At 43.3% G+C, this 26,353-nt stretch overlaps 1 protein-coding gene across 1 annotated transcript; it reads right to left on the minus strand.

Moving 5' to 3' along the window:
• Positions 1-3,439: 3,439 nt before the first annotated feature.
• LOC128919437 (histo-blood group ABO system transferase 1-like) lies at positions 3,440-18,027 on the minus strand. The gene is made up of 5 exons (XM_054224764.1): positions 17,963-18,027; positions 17,183-17,251; positions 12,456-12,494; positions 5,047-5,181; positions 3,440-4,115 (listed from the first exon to the last, which is right to left on the minus strand). The coding sequence occupies exons 1-5, from the start codon at positions 18,025-18,027 to the stop codon at positions 3,440-3,442; spliced, it is 984 nt and encodes a 327-aa protein (XP_054080739.1).
• Positions 18,028-26,353: the final 8,326 nt, after the last annotated feature.

A 26,353-nucleotide genomic window follows, 5' to 3' on the forward strand; every position in this document is an offset into this window, starting at 1 on the left:
GCTGAGACTGACTCTCTCTAACTCTTATAACTCAATACGTGGCTTGTTCTGTTCACGTTAAATGATTTGATTACTTTGGCCTGACTATACTAACTCAATTCGCCAGAATGCTTCAGCTTCACTTGCCCACTAATCTTTATCATGCATCTGTCAGATTCCTTTTTTCTGGCCCATCTTCAGGAACCTTTTACCGCCCACCCCTTGGAAAAACCAGCCTTGAGTACGGTGGTGCTTTCTTGCTCTATTTTCAAACCCGGGAAACCACTTTTAATGGACACAGTTGCAACAAAATGGATAACAGCATCAGAAAGCTGGGACTACCAAACCAGAGCAGAGAGCAACACATTCATAACAGATATTATGAAAAAACAGACAAACAGGCCTTAGAGAGAGACTGTCCCACCCACCTAAACCTTCTGCATAGCCTGGCCTATTCGCGTGCATGCGGGTCAGGTCTGGCTTTGCTTATCTCGTGTTCTGGCTTGTGCTGTTCAGCTGATTGCAGGGTCTGGATTGCTGCTTAGCAAGACGCTTATTCCTGGTGCAGAGCATATGGGACTTTTTTCCACAGACCCCTTTCCCTCATTCCACACCTCACAGCTCATTGTACTACTGTCATCCTGGAAAAAATACAGTGGGACACTGTGGGGAAGGTTTATGGATTATCCTCAAGCCTACAGAGAATGATCGGAGAGTGTTTTCTTTGTCTGCAGCAAAGTTTCCCATAACTCTTGGAATGACCTCAGGAATTGTGACACCTCTGTTTCGAGATATCACCCCTCAGCTGGGTTTGAAAATTATCATGAAAATGGTTGAGTTTTAAACTGACCCCATAAGCAAAGAAAGACTGAATGCTTCTATAGACAAGGAGAACTGAGTTCTTCCTAATTCTATGTCCTGTCTTGATCCACCTTTGTTAAATTGCTTCCCTTGACAAGTCCACTTTTGGCACTGTGCTGTTCTACTTTCATATATCAGTGTTAACTCTCAATTTCAATTTTGTCCTTCAAGTCTAACCTGCCTAGAATAAATTAATTCACTACCATAATCTGGCCTTAATGTTCAGGCTTTGCCCTGATCTATTTCAGTCATGATGTTCCATACTAGGTTTTAATTGGGAAATTTAACCACAGTGCCAAACTAATGGATACGTTGTAACACATTGCTCCAGTTTCTTCTTATCTTAATAGCCCTGTGCTCATCCTCTGTCAGGGTTGGGAATTAATTCTCAAGTGAAAAGACCGAGCCCTGAAAGGTGCAGAAAATTCAAGATACATATTAACACACTGGCTTCCCCTTGTGCATCTGTGTTTGTGCAGTCCTGGCCCACCCATCTTAACTTAGATACGCACAGTGCTTCAGTTTGCTCACACATTAATGTCACTCAGGCTTCACAGGATCTTTACGGATTGCCTTGGGTGGAGACACTCAACAAAACGTCTAACCCCTGCTATTGCAGCCCAGCCAATTTGGAGCTGCCAGTGGCAGTAACAGGCCCCAAGCATATAAGAATAATATGTATTACGCCTCAGAATTTGTCAGGTATTGCCTGGATCTGAACTTATTTTTATTCACTTTTAGTTTTCTGTGTGAAGTAATTTAAGAAGCTGGCTGTACCTGCAACTTGCTTTTGGATCAGAGTTGTCCCAGCTGCAACAGCAGAAATACTTAATGATCTTATATTTATGACTAGCCAGAGGTTTTGTGTGTGTTTTTAGAGCAAATTATCTGGCTTCCAATGAACATATTTTTAATTATAATTTTATTATGAATGGCTCAATGTCCAAATAGAGATTGGTGACAAGTGGTGTCCTGTAGGGGTCAGTACTGGGACCGCTGCTGTCTAATATCTTCATCCATGACATAGACAGTGGGATCGAGTGCACCCTCAGCAAGTTTGCAGATGACACCAAGCTGAGTGGTGCAGTTGACACACCTGAGGGACAGGATGCCACCCAGAGGGACAGCTGGAGAAGTGGGCAGTCCATGTGTACCTCATGAGGTTCAACAAGGCCAAGTGCAAGGTCCTGCACCTGGGTCAGGGCAGCCCCCAGTACCAACCCAGGCTGGATGGAGAATAGATTGAGAGCAGCCCTGATGAGAAATGCTTGTGGGTACTGGTGGATGAAAAGCCGGACATGAGCTGACAATGTGCGCTCGCAGCCCAGAGGGCCAACCGTATCCTGGGCTGCATCAAAAGAAACATGGCTAGCAGGTCAAGGGAGGGGATTCTGCCCCTCTACACTGCTCTGGTGAGACCCCACCTGCAATACTGCGTCCAGCTCTGGAGCCCCCAACATAAGAAGGACATGGACCTGCTGGAGCGAGTCCAAGGAAGGACCACGAAGACAGGCTGAGAGAGCTGGGGTTGTTCAGCCTGGAGAAGAGAAGGCTTTGGGGAGAGCTTATTGCAGACTTTCAGTACTTAAAGGGAGCCTACAGGAAAGGTGGTGAGGGACTCTTTATGCGGGAGTGTAGCGACAGGACGAGGAGTAACAGTTTTAAACTGAAAGAGGGTAGATTTAGATTAGCTACTAGGAAGAACTTCTTTACTGTGAGGGTGGTGAGACACTGGAAGAGGTTGCCCAGAGAATTTGTGGATGCCCCATCCCTGGTGGTGTTCAAGACCAGGTTGGATGGGACTTTGAGCAACCTGGTGTAGTGGGAATTGCCCCTGGCCGTGGCAGGGAGGTTGGAACTGGGTGATTTTTAAGGTGCCTTCCAACCTAAACCATTCTGTGATTCTATGATTATGAGGGGTACGTGTCTCTAAGGTCCATAAGAGACCTGTTAATTGCACTAGCACTTGTACATTAGGATTTTTTTTCTTGGCATCTCTATACATCTAGACCTTCTAAGATTAGCCAATTAAGAGAGCATTGAAATATGTTTTGTTGGGATTATTAACTTTGTTGGTGGTGTGTGAGTGGGTACGGTTGACTCAGTGTTATGGCAAATTAAGTCTGTGAGAGGCTAGAAAAGACATAACTCAAGCAAAGGCTAGTCTAATAATGCTGAATATATTAGAGGATAAGGAAGAAGAAAAGGAAGAAGTGCTTGAACTAATGACTTTAAATGATTATAAAATCTAGAGGTAAGACTACATGATGGGACAGCATGGCCCACATGGAGATTGATCCTGGACTCCCAGGAGTCATGAGCACTGAAGACAGTAGTATCACAACTACAAAGCAAGATGAGTGAAAAGACAAATAGGCATACTTATCGCATTGCTTTCTTATCGCCTGTACTCTGCAATAAAAATTATGTTAATAGAGAAAAAAATCTCAATAAACATCATAATTTGGCCTTTCCTATTTGCATCAGAAATGCAGAAAGACAGACACAGGTAAATTTATGACTTTATAACCTCCACATCTGTTTTACTGTCTTGACACTGATGATCTGTTTTCTTTCTTTCTTTCTTTGTTTTAGAAGCTTAATTATTGCTGTCCTTGCGAATGGAGCACATCCTCTTCACCTGGATGATGCGGGGCCGTCTTAGTTCTTCATCCCAGTAGTACTCTGGGGAGAGCAGGCGCGTGGGCTTGTGATACAGGAGATACCTGTTGAGGTGGCTCTCATCATGCCACCTAGCCTCAATGCCATTTTCTCTGTCCTCCATGACCCCTTTAAAACAGGCTCTAGTCAGTTTGTAGACCTCGGCTACACTTCCCCCATAAAAGCTTGCTGTATAATAGAAGTCCCCTTCTCCTTTAGGGATAGCAGCTTGTGACTCAGTGCGTGTCTCATACGGTTTGCTGTCACGACGTGTGGTGTACTGCCAGGGGCTGATGGTTGCCACCAGTGCATCAATGATCTCCACACCAATGTGTTCAAATAGCTGGACATCAATGTCTATGTAGTAGAGATAGTCGACCTCATACTGGAATTGGCTGTGGATATATCTCCTGATGATATCCATACGGCTCATGGAGATATCCTGCCAGTGTGAGTGATTCTGGACAGGGATGACAAAGAGGTTATTCTCAGGGGCCATCTGAAGGTGAGAGATGTGGTCAGGATTGTCTGTGAACAAGTAGAAGTTCACCTGGTGCCCAGCAAGGAAGTACTTGTTGGCAGAGCTCATGAACCCTTGTACGAACTGGACATATCTGAGAGACAAGGAATGGAAGAGAATGGAGAGGGGTTCCTTCTGCTGAAAATGGTGGCTTTTCAAGTTCATTTGTTTCTCCTTTTCTATCCATTGTTCCCTTCTAATATTAGTGCTCTTTATTTAATGTAGCTGCTACCCCTTCAACCCTTCCCCATACTGCTGCACATTATACCGTTTCTCAGTTTTCACTATTCTCTACTCCATTGGTCTTTCATGCTCACTATAGAGAACACATACCTTCTAAGCCGTGCTGCTCCCTTATATAACTGCATCGTATAAATACTTCTCCTCACCCTTCACTCTTACATGCTGCCTGTCTCCCTGACACTCTTTCTGCAGTTTAACTTTTTGACTTACTGTTCTAGAGAGGATCGAAATTATCAATTAAATAATTTTGATTGCCTCGAGGTGCCTGAAGTCTCTATTTAAACCTGGGATGCTTAGTGGAGGTAGAGGGAGTACAGTTCTTTACTAATTCAGAAACTCGAAGACAACCTCCCCTAGAACTTACAAGCTAAAATGGCATGGTTAATAATTTTACTGGAGCTAATATTTTCACTCTAAAATCTAATAGGAGCCCATTTAACGTCTCAACTTTGCAGAATTTTTGTATTTTTTACCCCAGGTTAGAGGCAAAACTTGTTGTTAGAAACATAGCAGGAGCTGGAATTGTTTTTCTCAAGGGATCAAAATGCTAGTTATATTTCCAAGGATATTTTTTGCCCTTTGAAAGGCAATGTCTCCCACTTTTTCACAGCCAGTTGCCTTATTTGGGAAGTTGATGCTCACATGTCACATTTCTCCCAGTCTAAAGCTGCTCATATTCTGTCTTTGGAACCTTTCTCAATCCTGCTCCACCAGCAGTATTTCAGCATAGCTGGAAGAGAGAGGTTTAAGCAGTTGACAAGAAATAAATGACAAACCAATACTTTTTAACAGCAAAAGTGGCCACTCCAGTGACGAGGTTCTTCTGCATATATTGGGCATTCAGGATGTCTCTATTGAATGTGCCTTCCCAGACAATTGGAGCCAACCAGGGTGTCAACACCAGTACATCCCGCCTCCTGCAAGGAGTTTGAGAATGAAGGTAGTCTTTAGAGGACCTATCGAATTCATGAGGAAAAACACAAACTTCTTCAGCACAGATGTCCACCTTTGAGTTAACCATCTCAGACTCCCTTTGAAATCACTAGGGGTCAAGAAAGTACTGTCAATGAAATCCGAGGCATGAGGCATCTTATCCTGCAGTAGACACCTTAAATAAGTCAGATGTCTCTAAAATATTTGCTTCTCTACAAAGTATCTAACTGCAAAAGAACTGGAGTAAGTTTAGTACCTGTGCTCCCAATTCAGCCTTTGGTGATAGGAAAGTTAGAGCCACACCTGACTGTATACAGCCATACCTGACTACTATCTCAGCTTCACAGAGCCATGCGATCGGAACCGTTTGTGTCCACACAGTATTTAATTCTTTCATCCAGTTTTAACATCCAGAGAGTGTACTGGATCAGTCCAACATATACTCAGAGAGCAAGCAACCATGTAAACAACACACGCAATCAGGGGCTTTAGACACAAGTATGGGCTTGAGCCCTGAGTTAATTTGAAAGTACAGAGAAAAACAAAATTGGCAGAATGTAATTTGCTGCTGAGACTGTTTGGATCACCTTTTGGGGATGCCAATGACTATTGAGCCCCTTAGCCCATACACTGATTAAATTTTTCTGTATGATTATTTAGATTTTATAAAATTGAACCAATACGGTTCTCAAGGCATTTTTCTGTCCAAATGTAGGTGTCTATATTGTAGATGCATAGACAAGTTGTCAGGGATCCATTATTGTAAGTGAAGAGAAACAAGCACTTCTATAGTATAATCAACCTTCTCATAATATAAGCATATAGAATATGTTTATGCCACAAATTCCTCAAAATTATTTTAAATATTTGTATGAACTACACCTAAGAATTATCTGTTTATACTTACTGAGTATAAAGGGGAAATCTAGCATCATTAGTTGAAGGTAGATATTGTTAGGGGAATTGCTGAATCTGGTAGCCCAGTAGAGGCAAGGCTGCTGAAACTCAGTGTCCCCTGGCCCAACCAGCAGTGAGGATGAGAATATATTCCCAGTAAACATGCACACAGGCACAGATATACAATGTACACATAGATACGTCTGGCCACACAGACATATATGTGTATGTTGTATACAGACAGAAAACAACACTTACGCAAACACAAACAACACAAAGAGTGTATCCTGTCCCCCTTTTCAACTACTGAGGATGAAAGCCCTTTAGTAAAAAATATATATACGCACATATATTACACACAGATATATATGTACATATGTGCAACAAGGATCCCTCCAGCAGCTGGCCTTGCAGAATTTATCCAGAATTTATGTCCCTGGACTCCCAGCCTCCCAGTTACCTCGCAAGCCCATGTGCTCACTAGCACTGACACATATGCAGTATTGACTCCCCATGCTCACACATACACAAACATTCATGGTGGATCCCTCTATTAACTGGCCTTAGACATTCAGTCAACTCAGTAGCTGTCCTATGGATGTTCTCATCTCCGGCTCGCTCATACACATACACACACATGCAGGTGGGTCTCACAGGCAACCCCCAGACCTTACAGTCTCTCCAGGAGTTGGCTTGGACCTCTTGGTCCCTCCAATAGCCAAATCTCAGACCATCTGATCTCTCCAGTATCCAAAGCAGGCTTATGGCTACTTTGATGCCTACCTCCCAAATCATTTATCTACTTGCCAGCAAGTACAGCTTGGCATTCGCTAGCTATTACACCCTGACATATGTACCCACAAAATATGCGTGCACTCCAGTCTCTCCAGTTGCTGACATCACAAACATGTGGGCCTCCATGACCTGTGGTCCCCTGTCCAGTTGCTAGCACTTACATCCTCACTCATTCCAGTTTGGGACCACAGATCCACAAGCCCCTATGACCTGTGGTCCAACTATATTCACTAGCACTTAAATTTTCACTTGTTCTGGTCTCTCCAACTGTAGGCACCCCAGACACACAGGTCCCCAATCCATGGTCTGACTACAATCGCTGATATTTAGCCTCCATACAAATACATGCACACAGAAGAACCTCTTACCTAGGAAGACAGGTAGAAATAGAGCTTAGTGAGAAGACAGAGCAGACTGTGCTGACCAGGTACAGGGCATTGTCACAAAGGCATACTGACCAGCATGCTTTTACATGCAACCACCCCATTATATAACCTTATTCCTTTATTTTCCCATGCTCATTCCTCCCCAAACCACCTTGATCCCTCCCTTTCTCCACTTGTGCTTCCTCCTCTCAACATCCCATAATCCGTCTTGCGTAATCCCAAAATGCTTTTCCCTGCCATCCCATGCCCTTGTAGGCAGTAACTTCTCTCAGTCCGAAAATTGCTCTAGAGAGCCGCTCCCTTTGACTCACCTTAATAGATTTTATCCCTGGACCAATTGCTCTCCCCTTAAAGCCTTGGTAGGCACCTTTACACTGTGATTGTTTCGCTTATTAGGCTCCTGGGGTTCCCTGCCTCCCACTGTCCCTCCGTGCTCCTTTGTGTTGTGTGGAGATGAATCTTTTATCACATAACCTAAAAAGTATCTATACGACAAATCTCTGAAGTTATCTGAGAAGAACCATCCTTGATACATCTTCTTTTTCTTTTCAGTGCTTACAGATTTACAAAAATCAAGCTTACCTTGGTTTTGTCAGAAGCGGCTCAGGATATAATATGCTGTAGAAAAGAAAGAAATACATATGACCTTGGAATAATGTACATGGCCATTCATTATCACTATAATACAATAATAGTAATAACAAGAATAGCAGGGATCGTAAGGACATGTGGAGTGTAAAGACTTCTGATTTGAGAGGATATCTGGTTAATGACTATTCAGCATCAAAAGCAAAGACAAGAAACTAAGGACGTAATCAGTTAAAAATTTGACACACAAACTTTAATGAGCAGTAGATTATTAAAACAATAACAGGGAAGGAACTCTTAAGTCAGTGAATGACGGGCTGAGGCACATTGTGGGAATATGCAATATTTATATTTCGTGGAAGAGCCAAAGCAGAGAAAGGGAGAAATAGAAATAGACTGGGGAGAACAAATGTGTGAAAATGGAGAGAAGTTGGTGGACAACAGGGTCCAGACTTGTATAAACAGGATGTTGGTCACTCAGCTAGTTTGGCTAAGCCTTGAGTCTGATTATGGCAGTCTGTTCCATCTTCTTTTTGGACTGTATGTTTATTTATTTTCCATGTGACCTTGCTTTCTAGTCTGTGCATGCAGATGGATATGTCAGCAAATGTCAAATTGATCTAGCCTGTGAGTAGGAGACCAGAATCTGGAAAGACTTGAGGTCAGAGCTGGAGACTGGATAAGTGAGGCCCAAGGTCTGGGCTTTGGATTTCAACAGAGGTGCCGTCTGGTCTGGGCTTCGAGGAGCTCACAGGCATGTTCATCCCTGTGAAACGACAGAATGGGTTGGGGTGTTTGTCCACTTGTAAACTATAGCTTCGATGAGCAGGAAAGAGCAATAGGATCAGGCACTCTGAGTTGTTTACATGACTCTTGCTTATGTAAAAAACACTACTCTTTGCTCTGTCTGGGTCAATCTTGGTGTGCCTTTATTCCGTGCATCTTTCAAATTTGTGTTCAGTTTACCCATAGACTGAGAAGGAGAAATCCTTGCGTCTTAAAGATGATGAGATTCATCTTGCTTTAACAAGAATAATAATTACATAGCCCTATGTTTTACACTAAAGAAGCCATGGCAGTTCTCTGTAAACTTTGGAAAAGGGCAGCTGCTATATATTTTATTTCAAGTGAAGAAGCTATTCTTCACATCGGCCATAAGATGGCGGAAGAGGACAAGGGAGAAATCCCTCAGACTAATCACTTGCAGGATGTTCTTAGGTTTGTGTTTTAATATACTGAATCATGTATAACCTGAAACCTTCCAGTTACAGGGATGTGTTTCTGAATTAATTTAAGAAATATGGATACAACTCAGGGAAAACAGGAGAGTTTATGGCCTTTGGAAAAAGGGCCAGGCCACTCAGCAAGGCTACAAAGATGCTGTAAGGCTATGTAGGCAGAAAATTAGAAAGGCCAAAGCCCAACAAGAAATTAACCTGGCTTTGGATGTTAAGAACAATAAAAAGTTTCTATAAATATATTAGTAACAAAAGGAGGACTCAGGAGAATCTTCACCCTTTATTATTGGATGAAGGCGGTAACATAGGGACAAAGGATGAGGAGAAGGCTGAGGCACTTAAAGCCTTCTTTGCCTCAGTCTTTAGTAGGAGAGTCAGTTGTTCCCTGAGTACGCAGACCCCTGAGGTAGCATATAGGGGCGGGGAGCAGAATGAAGCCCCTGTAATCCAGAGGGAGGTGGTGAGGGACCTGCTCCAACACCTGGACATACACAAGTGTATGGGGCCAGGTGGGATCCACCCGAGGGTACCGAGCCACTTTCCATCATTTACCATCAGTCCTGGCAAACCGGGGAGGTTCCAGTTGACTGGCATCTAGCAAATGTGATGCCCATCCACAAGAAGGGCTGGGAAGGATGATTTGGGGAACAACAGGCCTGACCTTGGTGCCTGGGAAGGTCGTGGAACAGATCATCCTGAGTGCCATTATGCGGCACATGAAGGAAAACCAGGCAATCAGGCCCAGTCAGCACGGGTTCATGAAAGGCAGGCCCTGTTTGACTAACCTGATCTCCTTCTATGACAAAGTGACCTGCTTGGTGGATGAGGGAAAGGCTATGGATGTTGTTTATCTGGACTTTAGCAAGGCCTTTGATACTGTTTCCCACAGCATCTTCCTGGAGAAACTGGCTGCCCATGGCAGCTCTTTTCATGTGGCTCTTTTGGCTCCTCAGTCTGACTCAGCACAGGTAGTCCACATCCAGCTACAATCCATTCTGCTCTTCATAACCCATCATCTTAGCCTGCTTAGTAGTCCACTGTAAGCAGTTGATTTTGACCAAGTCACCCAAGGTAACTATTCTTTTGATTTGGTTCCTTTTTCCCGAGGACGTTGATCTCTTTTGATAGATTTTCTTCCAGAAATCTGGAGATTCAAGTTAATCTAAAAAAATTTAATACTGCATTCGGTTCAGCCATCTTCACCTCATTTGATGAACATTGGTAACAGCTGGGACTTTGTATAACACCTACAGAAATCCAAGTTCTGGCTGACACTGGCTCACAGAAGAGGTGAGAAGACAAGAGGACAACTCTGATCCTTTTGTTTTCAGTCCAGGCCTTATTTCACTTCTGATATTTCAAGGAGAATTAGTCTCACCAGCCCCATGGGACTTGGGCTGGCTGGCAGCCTGGATTCTGGGATAGCTGGTTACTAATGGAAACAGGAGCTCTGTAAACCAAGTTCAGCATAGATAAATGAAACGTGACTTTCGCAGTCCTACTAGTTACCAGGTACTTCTCTCTTTCCTTTTCTCAGAATTCAGTGTAGCAACTGAGTTCAAATTCTATGATTCTATGATTCTATAATTTACAAAGCCACTATTTGGAAACAATCCATGCATTCCAGAGGGCCTGTAGATGACTACATGCAAAAGGATAATTTGAGACCATGGTAAAGGATAATATGAGATCAGATTGCATCTGAATAGCTTCAAAACAGTCTCTGTGTTAATAGTGGTAAATTGTGGGTCTAGGTGTGTATGAGTTTGTGTGTAATGTCAAAAAACACTATCAGTAGTTAGTCAGGTGAAGATTTCACCTGAGGAGGATCTTCCTGAATATGACTAAAGAAGGCCAAGAACAGAACAAAGAACAAAACAAAGAACAAAATTTCTCAGAAACTCCCAAGAGAAAAAATGAACTCCCTCCTTTTAGGTTTGTAGTAGTGAAACTTAGAATCTGAGAGGAAAAAATAATTAAAGAAACGTTAATGTGGAGCATATATATATTTAAATTTATACATCTGAAAGTAAGTTAAATAAGTACCAGAGTTCAGTCATCTAAATATGAATTTGTCATCTATAATTCTTCAGAGAATCACAGAATGGTTGAGGTTAGAAGAGAACTTTGGAGGTTATCTGGTCCAACCCCATGCTCAAGCAGGGACACCTACAGCCAGATGCCCAGGAGCATGTTCAGACAGCTTGTGAATCTCTCCAAAGAGAGACTCCACAACTTCCCTGGCTAACTTGTTCCAGTGCTCAGTCACCCTCACACTAAAAAATGTTTCCTGTTGTGCAGAGGGAACCTCCTGTGTTTCAGTTTCTGCCTATTGCCTCTTGTCCTGGCACTGGGCACGACTGAAAAGGGCTTGGCTCTGTCTTTGCACCCTCCCCTCAGGTATTTATATGTATTGATAAGTTACCCCCCAAGCCTTCTCTTCTTCAAGTTGAACAACCCCAACTCTCTGAGCCTTACTTCATAGGAGAGATGCTCCAGTCCCTTCATCATCCTTCTGGCCCCTTGTTGAACTCTCTCCAATATCTCCGTTTCTCTTCTACTGTTTTTCTAGAGCCAATGGCTCTATTCTAGGCAATTCCAGAAAATAATTCATCCCACTGACCTAACGTGTCCCTTTCATAGACAATTACAAATCATTTGTAATTCTGACTGTTACCATTTAAAATAGTGTCCTGGTTCCGGTGGGGATAGGGTTAATTTTTCCTGGTATTCCATGCCATGTGAGCCACGCCCACCCTGAGCTGCCGGGGGAGGGGGCAGGAAGTTGCTGCTTAAAAGCGGGCTGGGGCGTCCCGGGTCCAGCAGGCAAGCGGCGGCGAGCGGCGGGGGAGCGGCGGTTCCGTAATCGTGTTTGTATATTCCCCTATCCGTGTTGTTGTTGTTGTTTGCCTGTTCCCTTTGCTGTTCTGTTAAACTGCCTTTGTCTCAACCCAAGAGTCTTGCCTTTTCTTACGATTCTTCCTGTATTAGGAAGGCACGAGCGAGCGGCACGTGGTTCTTTGTTGCCGTTTGAGGCTAAACCACGACAAATAGCATCAACCAAGGACTCTTCTTTTTTAGCTTCTGAGATGGGTGGTGACAAGGGAGGGAAAAAATGAATTGAGCTCTAAGTAATCCGAAAACGTTTCAACATTCATCATAATTTCCCAGTTTCCTTTCTGAAAGGAAACAGATGAAAGACATGACGGTTTCTGGAAGAGTACCTTCTCTAAAAAGGCACGCTTTCCTATTCATACAGCCTTGTTCTCAGCTGTCCTGACTTGTATGGGCCAGAAACAGAGTCATGAAAAAAATGTAATATCACATTAATGAAGCCAGAGGATATATACTTACCGTGGAAGCATTGCAGATGTTTCATTTAAGTCTGCTTGTCTGTAAATGAGAGAGAAATAAAAGACAAATAAATACCTTACACCACAGCAGTTTCATATTTTCCTTTTTCATGCTAGGAGGCCCACAAGAGATCCTTTTGTCTTTCAGGAGTACTTCCTTGATCCAGTGTCAATGCGTATCTAGTCAGTTAGCTGGCTATGATATTTACTTCACCTCCACATAATGTTAACTACATTTAAGTAATGTTCCTCAGACATACAACTCAGCTGGTCTAACTAGGCTTGAATGCAAAATAATCTATTTTAACACAGAATTGTGAGCTTCTCATCCAACACCCCCAAGTCCTTCTCCTCAGGGCTGCTCTCAAGCCATTCTCCGCCCAACCTGCATTTGTGCCTGGGGTTGCCATGACCCAGGTGCAGGACCTTGCACTTGGCCTGGTTGAACTTCAAGAGGTTCACACAGGCCCACCTCTCAAGCCTGTCCAGGTCCCTCTGGATGGCATCCCTTCCCTCTAGTGTGTCGACCGTGCCACACAGCTTTGTGTCATTGGCAAACTTGCTGACATTATTTCAGCGAATCTGTTCCTGTAGGGCATCTTCAGGAAATTTGATTTTAATTCTACATGGTAAGTGTCTGGTCCAATCTTCAATACAGTTTGTAGGTTGCTCATGGGTGCATGGCTGCATGCCTGCCCTCTAGAGAAGATGGCACTGCTGTCCATTCTCATTGTTTATGCAGGTTCCTGTAAATGGGTCACAAAATGGGAATACACCAGTCCTGATTCCTAGATTTTCCAGTAGGAAAACCAGGTTCTATAAAGTGGGAACACTAAAAGTAATAGTTTAAGCAAGCTAAGAGAGAGGTATAAAAAGAATCACATATACACATACGCAGAAAGATATGTCTAGCCATATTAATTTTTTGGGGGGGCGGAGGTGGTGAAAATACTGTCTTATATTGGATACTTTTTAATTCCAAAACAGTTACAAGAATAATACATTCTCTCTGTCATATTTTGGTGTCATGTTTTGTTGGTGTTAAAGTTTATTTCTCCTTCAATCACACATGCTAGACTCCTTAAAGAATAGTGTGTGACATTGTGAATGCATTTAGAGCAGCATTGCCAGACAGTAACATGACTCCGTGTATTATGAGAGAGGTGATGAAGAGGGGATGTCTAAGCCAAAAAAGCAATGAGGATTAGAAATGCATAATTCATAAGGCAATAAAAGAAGCTGATGAAATACAGCTCAGTTAAAAGAAATAAAGCATTTTTTGTTTAAAAATATGGAAGTGTTTCATTATGGTAAACTGCTAGATTAAACTCTTTCTTGCTTCCATATTCAGAATCTGCTACTTCTCAGCGAGTTTGTGTACAACACCACATTAGAGGGAGTGAGTCAATATGCCAAAGGGCAAGGTTGCCATTCAGAGGACTTGGAAAGGCTGACAGGAACAACATGAAGTTCAGCAAAGGCAAGTGCAACCTGGTCCAGAGTAACCCTATGCAGCAGGACAAACCGGGGGCTGACTGACTGTGGCGGTGTCCTGGTGGACAAGTCAGCAGTGTGTACTTATATCAAAGAAAAGTAACTGCACCATGGCCCATATTAATAAGAGTGTAGCCATTACCAAATGGGACAGACACTTTGGGAGATACATCTGCAGTACATGTCCCGTCTGGGACTCCCTAGGGCAAGAAAGAGATTGACATACAGATGTGAGTCCAGCAGAGGCCACCAAGCTGGTGGGGGCTGGAGACATGAAACAGGAAGAGAGGCTGACATAACGAGGCCTGTTCAGGTTTAAGCTGGAAAGGCTAAAGGGAGATCTTGTTGCTGTCTAGAACTACCCAATGGGAGCACGATACAAAGAAGATGGAGCAAGGCTCTTCTCTGATGTGCACAGCAAAAGGATGAGAGGGAATAGACATAAGTTGGAACTTGCAAAATTCCAATTATGTATGAAGAATTTTAAATTAACTTTAAGTGATGAGAGTGATCAAATACTGGAATGGACTGCCCAAAGAGGTTGTGGAAGCACCATCTTTGGAGGTTTTTAAGACTTGACTAATCAAGTCCCTGAGCAACCTGCTCTAGCTGACCCTGCTTTGAGCAGGGGCTTGGACTAGATGAACTTGTCGTCCCTTTCAAACCGAATTATTCTGTGATTCTGTGAAAGGGTTTCTTCTCCTTGCTTTGCATTTTCTTTAAAAGAATATTCTGATCTTTCAACTGTGATAATCTCAGGGCAGAATTAATGTCAATGGCCACATCTTTCTGCTTAAGACACTCCAGGAAGAATTGCCCAAATGTGTAGAGTGACCCATGTTGGCAAGGCTCCAGGCAAATGACTAGGCTGCTGGCTATACCTTACCCTGAGGTTAATCTAACTGACCAAGATATAGAAAGCTACTGTACAAGACATAAGAAATTGCTGGATATTGCAAATAAGAGTGTGGGAATCTGACAGAACCTGCAGATAGTGCTGTGCAGGATGGCTGGATTTCATAGCTGGTTAAGGGGGAATCTTGTGAGAAATGACCAAGATTGACAGTGTGTTGGAGACTTTTTAGGGACCAGATTCTTGAAAGGCCAACAACTCCTAGATAACCCTACCAGTAACACTATATAAGTCCAAGGTCAGATAACAATATCAGAAATACAAAATTTAGGTCTGGATGTAGCAGAACTGTGAGCACTGGATAAAAAGTACCTAGAGGTGATTTGTTTATTTGGAAGGGGACTGGGGTGGAGAAATGGAAGTACATGGCTGGCAAACAGGAGAGTCAAGAAATGGGAGAGTGAATATGATGAATCATGTAATTAGGGCTGTCTAAGGGTACCATTGGGTAAACCTGGGTTTCATTTTAGCAATGTACATCAGGACAATAAACCAAACCTGTTTTTCTGATGATACCACAGGAGCCAGATCTGCTTCCACGAAGAGTAGAACCACTATGGGAGAGAGGTACCTCCCATGTCTAAAAGGGGAACACCCAGCACTGATGGACTGAGAATTCTGGTATCATCGTGCCCGCTCTTATTTGAGGATCAATGGCACTAGCAACTATACACCACTTCCTCGCACGTATCTGCTATGTTCTTATCCCTCTTTGCTTTATCAAGTGTGCCTAGTGTGTATGGCATATAACCTGTGTCTCTACTGAGTCTGACATAGTTGGCTTATTACCAAGACATAATTTTGACTTTTGAGATTATTCAGGTTCAAAATTCATAAAAAGAATGGGATCTGTGTCACAGACCATATGAGTGTTATCTTCATTGTTTCACACAAAGCGTGTCAGTTGCATTCGCTCCTTGTGGATGAATCTTGCCCTCTTCCAGCAATAACATGTATAGGTATTCTGAATATCTTTAAAGAAACGCTGAAAAAATGAATACATATAATCCTAATGTGGTCTGCACTACATTTTCTAAAGGAGTTAATGCAGGGAACTTTTCCCCTATATTGAACCCACGTTTTTGCCTCCCATTAAAGCACAGCCCAGGATTCAACATATTCTCCTGGTGGACAATCAGCACTTGTCATTAAGAATAAAACTCAGGAATTAAATTATTCAACAAGCTAGCTGTTCTATAGGACAGAAGGCCCAGCTTTGGCACTATGTGTTAATCAAAACTGATGAAGAGGGATGATGTTTAGCAAGATATCCATATTCATAGGTCAGAGCTGTGGGAGAGCAGAGGTAAGAGGCCCTTACCGTGAAAGCTGGCACGAGCTCTGATTCATGTTGGTCATACTAAAAACAAAACAAAACACAGAAACGAACTTCAGATGAATGAAAAGAATGTCACAGACATAAGGCAGGTCCTGCTTATATAGTGGTGTACATCCCATGTTTCACATTTCAAGGCAATGGTTTGGAATTAAGGTCATTGAAGACACACATCTGACCAAATAAGAGTAGGTTTTTTCCCTATAATAGGTTTATAACATAATATAATATAATGTAATGTAATATAATATAATAATAATAAAATAATATACCTATTTTAATTGTGTACTTCCTTTAATTCAAGTTACTCCTAACACATCCATGCACATGCGTATGCACACGTGCACACACACACACAGAGTTTAAATAATTCAAAATGCAGCTGTACTAATTTCAAAGGATTTACTTCTGGCTTATAGCAAAATAAAAGGTCCTAGTGGTCCTCTCTTTGTATTTGCATTATCTTATAACAGCAGCCCCAGATCTAGAAATATAATTAGTTGTCCAGAGTGTTATTTGCATAAGAACATGACACAGGCTAACTACCTTTAGATCCCTAAGTATGGGATTAATAGACTTTGGCAGGGCCCACTCCTTTCTAATGATTACAGAGGACACCTAGATGACTTTCTTAGAAATATACAGACAACTTTTAGGTGTCTAAACCAGGTGGGATTATACTGTCTTTTTATTACATGATTTTGGAGGAGCTGGATCAATCAATTTGTATTTCCCTCTTCAGAGTACCCATGTTAAATCTCTGGAATCTGAGTCTGTTCATGCAGCTCAAGACATTCACAGTAGAAATGTCTGCATCTTAGCTGGTCACTGCAGGATGATTTATCCCGAAATGGAGATAAGCACTTCTACGGCATGTCTCTTCTGCTTAAGAATTAGTCTTAACAGATGAGTATTATCCTAGTGGCCTAGAATGACACACATGCGGCATCTTGAAAGGCAGGCAGAATGAAACTCAGTCCCTTACAGCGATATACCCTCTTCAGAGGAGGTTGTGTGTTCCTGGTTACTGTCTGGGGAGAACGGGTGATGGTACCTTGGACAGAATAAGAAAGCAATGAGTCAATGATAAAAACAATAAATCAAACCCTCCTCCACCCTCTTTATGACTGAAACTGTAAAACAAGTCTAACAGAATACATATTTGTGGGACCAAACTGGTGATGGGGGTGCGCAAAGCCCAGTTATTTCAAGAGAGCTGTCTAGCCTGGTGTTACCTGCAGATCTATTCACTCTGAAGATCTGCGGATGATTTAATTTGCATTTTATGAGGCCAAATATTATTCCAGCAAACTCTGCATTCCCAAATATTCCCACTTGATCTCATGCCAGGCCCCAGGGCACTGAGCACATACTGTCAAAGCATCACTGTAGCAGGCTACTATAGGGACATGCAAACCAAAGGAGACCAGGCTAACCATTACACAGGATAAATACAGCTAAATCTACTCCACAGAGTACTAGCTCTATGCCAGGATCCTTCTCTTGGTCTGGAGTCCAGTGGTATGTAAACAGGAAAATAAACACTTGTGCTCACAGGAATACACATAGGCCAGTTTCACAAAAGAGATGAAAATGTCCACACTTGTTTATTTTCATCTTTTGAATATAAAAAGGGCTCAGGAATTTATCTTTGTATAAACGCTTACATCGTACCTGCCTAAGTATCGCTAGAAGAAACAACACTCAAGCTGGGCAAGAAAAATACATACTAGTTGAGAATCATTATCAAAGGTTAAACACCCACCAAATTGCTCCAGTGATTCCTGCTGTCACTAGAATAGCCAGTCCATGTAATTTTGTGATTGCCATGTTGGTGTTGCAAAAAAGATTGTGAACCCTGGAATGACAGTAAAGTGAAAAACCCACACAGAAGATACTGTAGTTATTAAATGTTGAATAAGCCTCCTGTTTTGGGCAGCAGGTCTGGACACAATACAGAGAAAAATCATTCTTTCTAGAGGGAAGGTTTTACATCTAGGTATTTATAATAGGTACTACGTGCTTACAACAGCTGTTCCACAGACTGAGCTCTCATTTTAACATGGTAGTACAGTGTACAGTTTTATTAATGTACAGAATTCTCAGTTCAGATTTTCTCTGGATCAGGTTTTCTTTTCCTGGCCAGTGCCTACTCTGCTGTTTGTCTTCTCTGCTCCAGTCTCTCATTCATCTTTTCTTCCTGTCTAGCTCTCCTTTCTGACCTGAATTCCTTGGGTTTTCTACTGTCTCTTACCTGTGCAGTTCTCTTCTCTTTCTAACGGTTCCAATCCATTTCTCTAGGTCATCTTCTCTTCTCTATCCACTATGTGGCTGTTCAAAATTGTGGTTCAGCCAAATCTTCCATTGTGTCAGCCTTATGAAAAGACTCTTCATAGCATTCTTTGTTTGTCCATATTACCTTCCCCTGCTCTTCAGCACCCCTTCCACCTGTAACCACCATCATTAGCCACCATGCCCTAGCCCCAACCTACTCCCCCCAGCCATACTACTCACCTATGGTGCTTTCAGTCCCTTCACTTCAGCAGCTTCTGCTCTCTTCCACTTCTGCTTGGTCTCTCCTCACACATCTGCTGAACCAGTATCAGCTCAGCAAATCCTTCCCATATGTCAACCATGTGTCAGCAGCTGGGCTCAGGGCCAAATGACGGGCCTCCACCCAAGTTCTTTACTTTATGTGGGAGTGCTGCCTCCTGAGTAATGGGGAAACAACAAGAAATTTGCAACAACCGCTTATTCCCTAACACTGCAACACTCAGATTTCTGATGAGCAAGAAGGTGACTGCCTAGACTTCTGATATGGAGATTTTTTCTTAGAATGGGAGCCTTTTTGTTAAGAGTTATTTGTCCTAGATGCAAATACTTTTAATGTAGACATTTCCAACTGCACTGAACTTAAGACACATTTTTGTAGTCACAGGAGAGAAATAAACATTTTCATAGAATCACAGAATGGTTTAGGTTGGAAGGCACCTTAAAAATCACCCAGTTCCAACCTCCCTGCCACGGCCAGGGGCAATTCCCACTACACCAGGTTGCTCAAAGTCCCATCCAACCTGGTCTTGAACACCACCAGGGATGGGGCATCCACAAATTCTCTGGGCAACCTCTTCCAGTGTCTCACCACCCTCACAGTAAAGAAGTTCTTCCTAGTAGCTAATCTAAATCTACCCTCTTTCAGTTTAAAACTGTTACTCCTCGTCCTGTCGCTACACTCCCGCATAAAGAGTCCCTCACCACCTTTCCTGTAGGCTCCCTTTAAGTACTGAAAGTCTGCAATAAGCTCTCCCCAAAGCCTTCTCTTCTCCAGGCTGAACAACCCCAGCTCTCTCAGCCTGTCTTCGTGGTCCTTCCTTGGACTCGCTCCAGCAGGTCCATGTCCTTCTTATGTTGGGGGCTCCAGAGCTGGACGCAGTACTGCAGGTGGGGTCTCACCTGCCCTGACCCAGGTGCAGGACCTTGCACTTGGCCTTGTTGAACCTCATGAGGTACACATGGACTGCCCACTGCTCCAGCCTGTCCCTCTGGGTGGCATCCTGTCCCTCAGGTGTGTCAACTGCACCACTCAGCTTGGTGTCATCTGCAAACTTGCTGAGGATGCACTCAATCCCACTATGTCATCAAGGAAGATATTAAACAGCACTGGTGGCAGTAATGACCCCACTCATCACTAGTCTCCACTTGGTCATTGAGCTATTGACTGCAACCGTTTCATTGCGGCCATCCAGCCAGTTCCTTATTCACCAAGTAGTGCATCCATCAAATCTGTTTCTCTCCCATTTAGAGACCAATGTCAAACACTTTGCCTAAGTCCAGGTAGATGATGTCTATTGCTCTCCCCTTATCCACCAACTCTGTAACCCCACCACAGAAGGTCACCAGATTTGTCAGGCATGACTTGCACTTGGTGAAGCCATGTTGGCTGTCACTGATCACCTCCTTATTTTCCATGTGCCTTAGCAGAGTTCCCAGGAGGATCTGATCCATGATCTTGCTGGGCACAGAGGTGAGAGTGACTGGCCTGTCGTTCCCTGGGTCTTCCTTTTTTCTCTTTTTGACAATGGGGGTTATGTTTCCCCTTTTCCAGTCTGCATGAACTTCACCAGACTGCCACAAATTTTCAAATATAATGGAAAGCAGCTTGGCAACTTCATCTGCCAGTTCCCTCAGGACCTATGGATGGATTTCATCAGGTCCCATGGACTTGTGTACCTTCAGGTTCCTCAGATGGTCTCATACTTGATAGTAACCTACAATGGGCAGTTTTTTATTCTCATAACCCCTGCCTTTGCCTTCTGCAACATGGGCAGTGTGATTAGAGCCATTGCTGGTGAAAACCGAGCTGAAAAAGTCATTGAGTAACTCAGGCTTCTCCATATCCTGGGTGACTAGGTCTCCTGTTTCCTTCTGGAGAGGGCGCACATCTTTCTTAATCTTCCTTTTATCATTAACCTACTTACAGATGTTTTTCTTGCTGTCCTTGATGTCTCTGGCAAGATTTAATTCTATCTGGATTTTAGCTTGCTTAACCTGATCCCTGCTACTCAGATAGTTTCTCTGTATTCCTCCTAGGCTACCTGTCCTTGCTTCCACCCTCTGTACACCTCCTTTTTAGTTTTGAGCATGTATAGGAGCTCTTTGTTCATCCATGCAGGCCTCCTGGCTTTTTTTGCCCAACTTCTTCTTTCTTGGGATACACCGCTCCTGAGCTTGGAGGAGGTGATCCTTGAATACCAACCAGCTTCCTTCCTTCCTCCAGTATCTTATCCCATGGAACCAAACCAAACAGATCCCTCAAGAGGCCGAAGTCTGCTCTCCTGAAGTCCAGGGTAGTGAGCTTGCTGCATGCCCTTTTCACTGCCCTAAGTCTCTTGAACTCTACCATTTCGTGATCACTGCAGGCAAAGCTACCCTTGAGCTTGACATTCCCCACCAGCCAACCGTGTTGGTAAAGACAAGGTCCAGCATAGCTCCTCTCCTCATTGGTTCCTCTACCACTTGGAGAAGGAAGTTGTCATTGACGCATTCCAAGAACTTTCTGGATTGCCTGTGCCCTGCTTTTTTGTCCCTCCAACTGATATCAGGGTGGTTGAAGTCCCCCATGAGGACCAGTGCCTGTGAACGCAATGCCGCTCCTATCTGTCTATAGAGGGCAACACCCCCTCCTCATGTCCCCTGCTTGTCCTTCCCCAAAAGCCTGTATCCCTCCATTTTAACAATCCAGTCCTTGGAGCCATCCCACCATGTCTCTGTGATGCCAATGAGATCATTGCCCTGGAGATATATCTCTGCCTCCTCTTGTTTGTTCCCCATGCTAAGTGCTGTTGCATAGAGGCACTTAAGCTGGGTCCCATTTGAAGCTGACTTACTTCCTTTGTGCTGCTCTCCAGGTGGCCTTCCTTTGAGGTGTTTTACCTGTGTTTCCCGTGAGCTCCTATTCTCTCTGGAGCTCCTGGCTCATCTGCATAAGACTTCGAGTGTTCTGCAGTGTACACAGCACATCTCAGAGCAACAGGCTGAGGGCTCTTGCTAGTGCCCCATCCTCAAACCTTGGTGTGTAATCCCTTGGCTATCACGGACAAGCCTGATAATAGCCTACTCCTCCATCAAGTCTAGTTTAAAGCTCCGTTAATGACCCCCACTTGCTCATGAGCAAAGACCCTTTTCCCTCTTTAATAAAGATGAACCCCATCCGACGCCAGCAAGCCTGGTGCTGTGTAGGCCATCCCATTGTCAAAAAAACCAAAACTGTGTTGGTAACACCAGCCACGGAGCCATATATTAACAGACTAAGTCTGTTTCTTCCAGTGTCACTGCTTGTAACTGGAAGAAGGAAAGATAACCTGTGCCCCAGATTCCCTTACTAACTCTCCCAAGGCCATGAAGTCTCTTTTAATCACCCTTGGGCTACATGTTGCCACTTGACCGCCACCCACATGGAAGAGAAGGAGTGGGTAATAGCCTGAGGGATGTACCAGGCTGGGAAGTTTCCTAGTGATGTCCCTAACCTGGGCCCCAGGGAGGCACCAGACTTCCCTACGAGGAGGGTCTGCTGGGCATATTGGACCCTCTGTTCCCCTCAGAAGGGAGTTTCCCACAACTATAATACATCTTTTCTTCCTCTCAGAGGTGGTGTAAAACAGGGGGTAGACCTTTCCGGTCCTGTCAACTTCTCTAGTGTAGTTGGACCATCTTCCACATCATCCATTGACTGGCCTTACCTCATCCAGAGCCTCATACCTATTGTACAGAGGCACCTGAGTAGGCAAGGTGAGCAAGGAGGGGGTTCTCTTGCGACTCCTAGCACGGACTTGCCTCCGTTCACAGCTTTCCATTTGGCCACCACCTTCAGCCTGGTGGGGGGAGGGTATGGGATCCCCTTTATCTTGTTTTTTTTCTGGTGTCTGTCCCTGTTTCTCTCTCAGAGAGGTCAGAGCATGATCCCACCAGTCTATTTCTTTCTCACACTCCCTGGTACTCCTTAGCCTTTCTACTTCCCCTCTTAGCTCTGCCACCAGGCCGAGCAGGTTGTCCACCTGGTCACACCTCGCGCAGGTGTCATCTCTGCTACTGTCCATTAGCCGTGTAAAGTTGTGGCACTCCCTGCAGCCTGAGACCTAGGTGGCTGCATGTTTCCATGGGACCTCTCTCTGTGTGGCTACATCTACTCTGGCAAGTCCAGAGGACGTAGCTTTCTGCTGGGTGGAAACCATGGCTAAGCTCTCTCACCAGCTGAACTCCCCTCCTGAGCTGGCAGAGCTTTCTGTGGCCCTTGCTGTGAGCCCTTCCACGTGAACTGCCAGGCAAACTGCCATGCCATGCCCTGGCTGTTTGCCCATCCTGGTCACTGCACTCCTGGTCACCACACTCCCTTGTGCTGCCTTTTAGGCGAGTGGGGCAGCCACTGTTGCTTCTGGCCCCATCCCCACCTCGCCAGTCACCCTCGTGCCAGCTGCTGGCTCCCTGCAGGTCTATGCACTGCCCTGACCTTTCCCCACCACAAAAAAGCTCTGGAAAAGCCCCTGCCTCCCACGGTCACCAGGCTCCACTGTGGATGTGCTTGCACCGGAGCTGTTCGTCTCGGCAAGTGACCTTTTCAGGACATAATTTAATCTTAAGGCGGTCCTTTATAGTCAGTACCCTAGGTTCACCAGAGCTAATGGATACCTAAGACGGTAGATCCATTGTCTGTGTCTTTCTCTTCATTTACTGAAGGAAAAGCAAGTTGCCTATGAAGAATGATTCAGGTCCTACACAAGATGAATCTGTTCTGTTGGTGCCAGTCTGTTCAGTTCCAGTGATCGTACAGAAAGCATGCAGCTGATACGAATAGCATTACAACAGCTGGATGGATAACAACTGCGGTTTTTTGAGTGAACTACAAATAATGCAGGGAAGCTTGGACAGAGAACGGTAACTGTGAGTTACCTGCTGCTTTTCAGTATTTGTGGGTAGGCTCAGACTAGTAACTGGGGTTAGTCGGTAACTTGAAGTAACGTTCCTTATGCCTACCTTCACATCATGGGCTATTCAGCCAGACTACAATATGTTTACTATCAATGGAGATAATGATAAAATTCTAGGGAGTCTTCATGTGACCTACTTCCATTCATCTATCTGAAAATTATGTGACTGAGATCCTCACCCTTAACTATTAAAAGAATCAGACTGTAAGGTTAGGTATATGTTTCTATGCCCTACGTGCTTAAAATGAAGTGAGATGAAGCTTACAACTAATTTAAATTGCTAGGAGACATAAAATCTAAGAGGAATAATGAAAGATGTAAGCTAAAGAAATGGTAGGGGAATGATAACAAGAAAATAACGCATAAAAGTGGAGTTAAGTGGCTCACACATGCAAAATGACCTAATGTCTTGCAGAGTTCTCTTGCACCTATGTTGTTACTATTTACATCCTGAAGGAGTTTTAATTAAACAGAATGCTGGGAAGTAGGAAAAGGGGATGAGAACAGGTCACAATCAGACTTACAAACACTCACCTTTCCAGAATTTCACCCTCCCGTTTTGGTCTCCAGGCATTCAAAAATACTATGTCCAAAGTTCATTATTTATGACTTTAATTATATTTAGTACAACTCTGAATGTCTGTCCATCACTGCAGATATGGGCACGTATGCCATCAGTGCATCAATCAACACAACAAACACAAAGTCTGTTTACAAGTATGCTATTAATAACACCCTACCCTGAGTGATCTGTGGTCACCCAGACCAAGTGTTACATAGTTAGTTGGCTCTGCATTGGACAGGATTAAACCCATATGAAGTTAATTGCTACATACAAATCACATCATAACATTTCACCCAGGTCTTCCCTGGGGTCTGTCTGGTCCCTGTGGCTCTTTGAGATTTCTCTTTGACAAAAGTACAAGTTGTGTTACAGTCCAGAAAAATGTTGTTTCACTTGCATGAAAGAGAGTGTATGAATTCTGTGTTCTGTAACTGCATGAAGCATGCAGCTGTGTTTAATGGGACAACCCAAGGTTTCCTTGGACCAAGTCAGAAATTGAAGTTATTTGCCAATTTCAGGCCTGCCTGAAAACTTAACTGTTGTCTCATCTAGAGTGCTTCACTGGCCCTTTATTACTTTTGTTTGCCCATACTTTGAAATAGAAGTTGGACTAGACTGAGAATTCTGGTCTCTAAAGGAGCTTTGTACCATTTTAAAAATTTGTTTTTGACAACTTTGAACTTTAGCTCTCACTCAGGCCCAGACTTCCTGACTATCTGCCTGGCTACGCATATTTGCACTCTACTTCTAATGAGAAATAGATTTTCAGAGATGAAGACTTAATTTCTCAAACCAGTAGGTTTTCCAGCAGCACAAAACTGAAGTGAATGTGTAGACACACATAGGTGATGGGACACATCTGCTTTATTTTAGTCATTGAAGAAGAGAACAGATGGTTAGTGCCTTGGGTATCCAAGGTAACTACATGGGTCTGGCAGGTACAGCTCAGAAAATACAAAACATCAGCTAAGAACATCCAGCAGTATTTGAAGAGACACGCATTTTGGAAAATGAATCCCAAACAATCTGGCTACTTTTGAATGAGGTGAAGCATTTTGCAGCCTCTTATCTATTGATTCCCTCCCCATTGACTGTAATGGGAGTTCAGACATGTAGTTCACATATTGCAGTATTATTTAGGTGTCTTAGTCTTTGATCTGAATCATACTCTGAATTTGTTAGGCACGTGGTGGGAGCTGAATTTCCCTTCTGAATGGTGTCTCTCACACCTACAGTATTACTGAAACTTAATGCTTGGGCACCACTTTCTCTGTGCAACCTGAAGTCTTTTTCAAGGCCAATATAATCACTGCTTTATATATATGCTTTATATATAATTTATATATTATTCCTCTCACACCCTCTCTGTATTATATTCAATAGCACTTCTTCCGAAGATAGTGAAGATATTCACATGGTAAAATCTGCCACTTTCAGTGGACTAAAATATATAAAAAAACATTCAGTATAATTTTTACCCTGAGAACCTTCACGTGCCATTAAGGATTCTCAAAATTAAGCATGGAAGTTACCTTTATATGTCACCTGAGAGTGATACATTATTTGAAGGGAGGTACCTGAAATACTCTAATTAATCACCCTTTCTTATTAACTTATTTTCAGTCAATATTCTAGGGTACTATAAGGTAGTTTGGGAATTTTTAAAGTTGATATTTGAATGTGTAAACATCATTTTTATTTTCTCTTTTTGACATCCTTTTAACTCATGGACTTTTCAATTATGGTTTGTATTCAATACCATGCTAAGATGACACAGGCTAGGTTCTTCTTGTACTGCTTAGTTCAGGGGCTATACTGGAAACCAAGTTACCTGCCTTAGCTGTCATCGTTTACCACAGCTTAAATTAAATGCCACAAGTTTCATGAAAGGTGCCTACACCAAGTTGCTAAAATAGTGTTGAGGAGTCCCACATACAGTACAAGCTAGGAAATGTGAAAGCCATGCCTAGAGATAAAATTATATTTTATATTCTGTCACTTTATTATTTGGCAGCAGTTATGTACTTGTAATGAAACATGCAAGTTATGCAATTAGAATAATTCTACAAACAGAATCTGTATGCAAAAAAAAAAATCAAAATCGAAG

Source organism: Rissa tridactyla, chromosome 19 (genome assembly GCF_028500815.1).
Source record: "Rissa tridactyla isolate bRisTri1 chromosome 19, bRisTri1.patW.cur.20221130, whole genome shotgun sequence".
NCBI lineage: Eukaryota > Metazoa > Chordata > Aves > Charadriiformes > Laridae > Rissa > Rissa tridactyla.

What these genes read in the sequence shown, in the direction of transcription:
- LOC128919437 (XM_054224764.1), bottom strand. Translation starts at nt 18,027, where the DNA reads ATGGCAATCACAAAATTACATGGACTGGCTATTCTAGTGACAGCAGGA. An exon ending in ACATCTGCAATGCTTCCACG is followed by an intron (nt 5,182 to 12,455) that starts GTAAGTATATAT and finishes AACTCCTTGCAG; the next exon opens with GAGGCGGGATGTACTGGTGT. An exon ending in GCCACTTTTGCTGTTAAAAA is followed by an intron (nt 4,116 to 5,046) that starts GTATTGGTTTGT and finishes CTTGTCTCTCAG; the next exon opens with ATATGTCCAGTTCGTACAAG.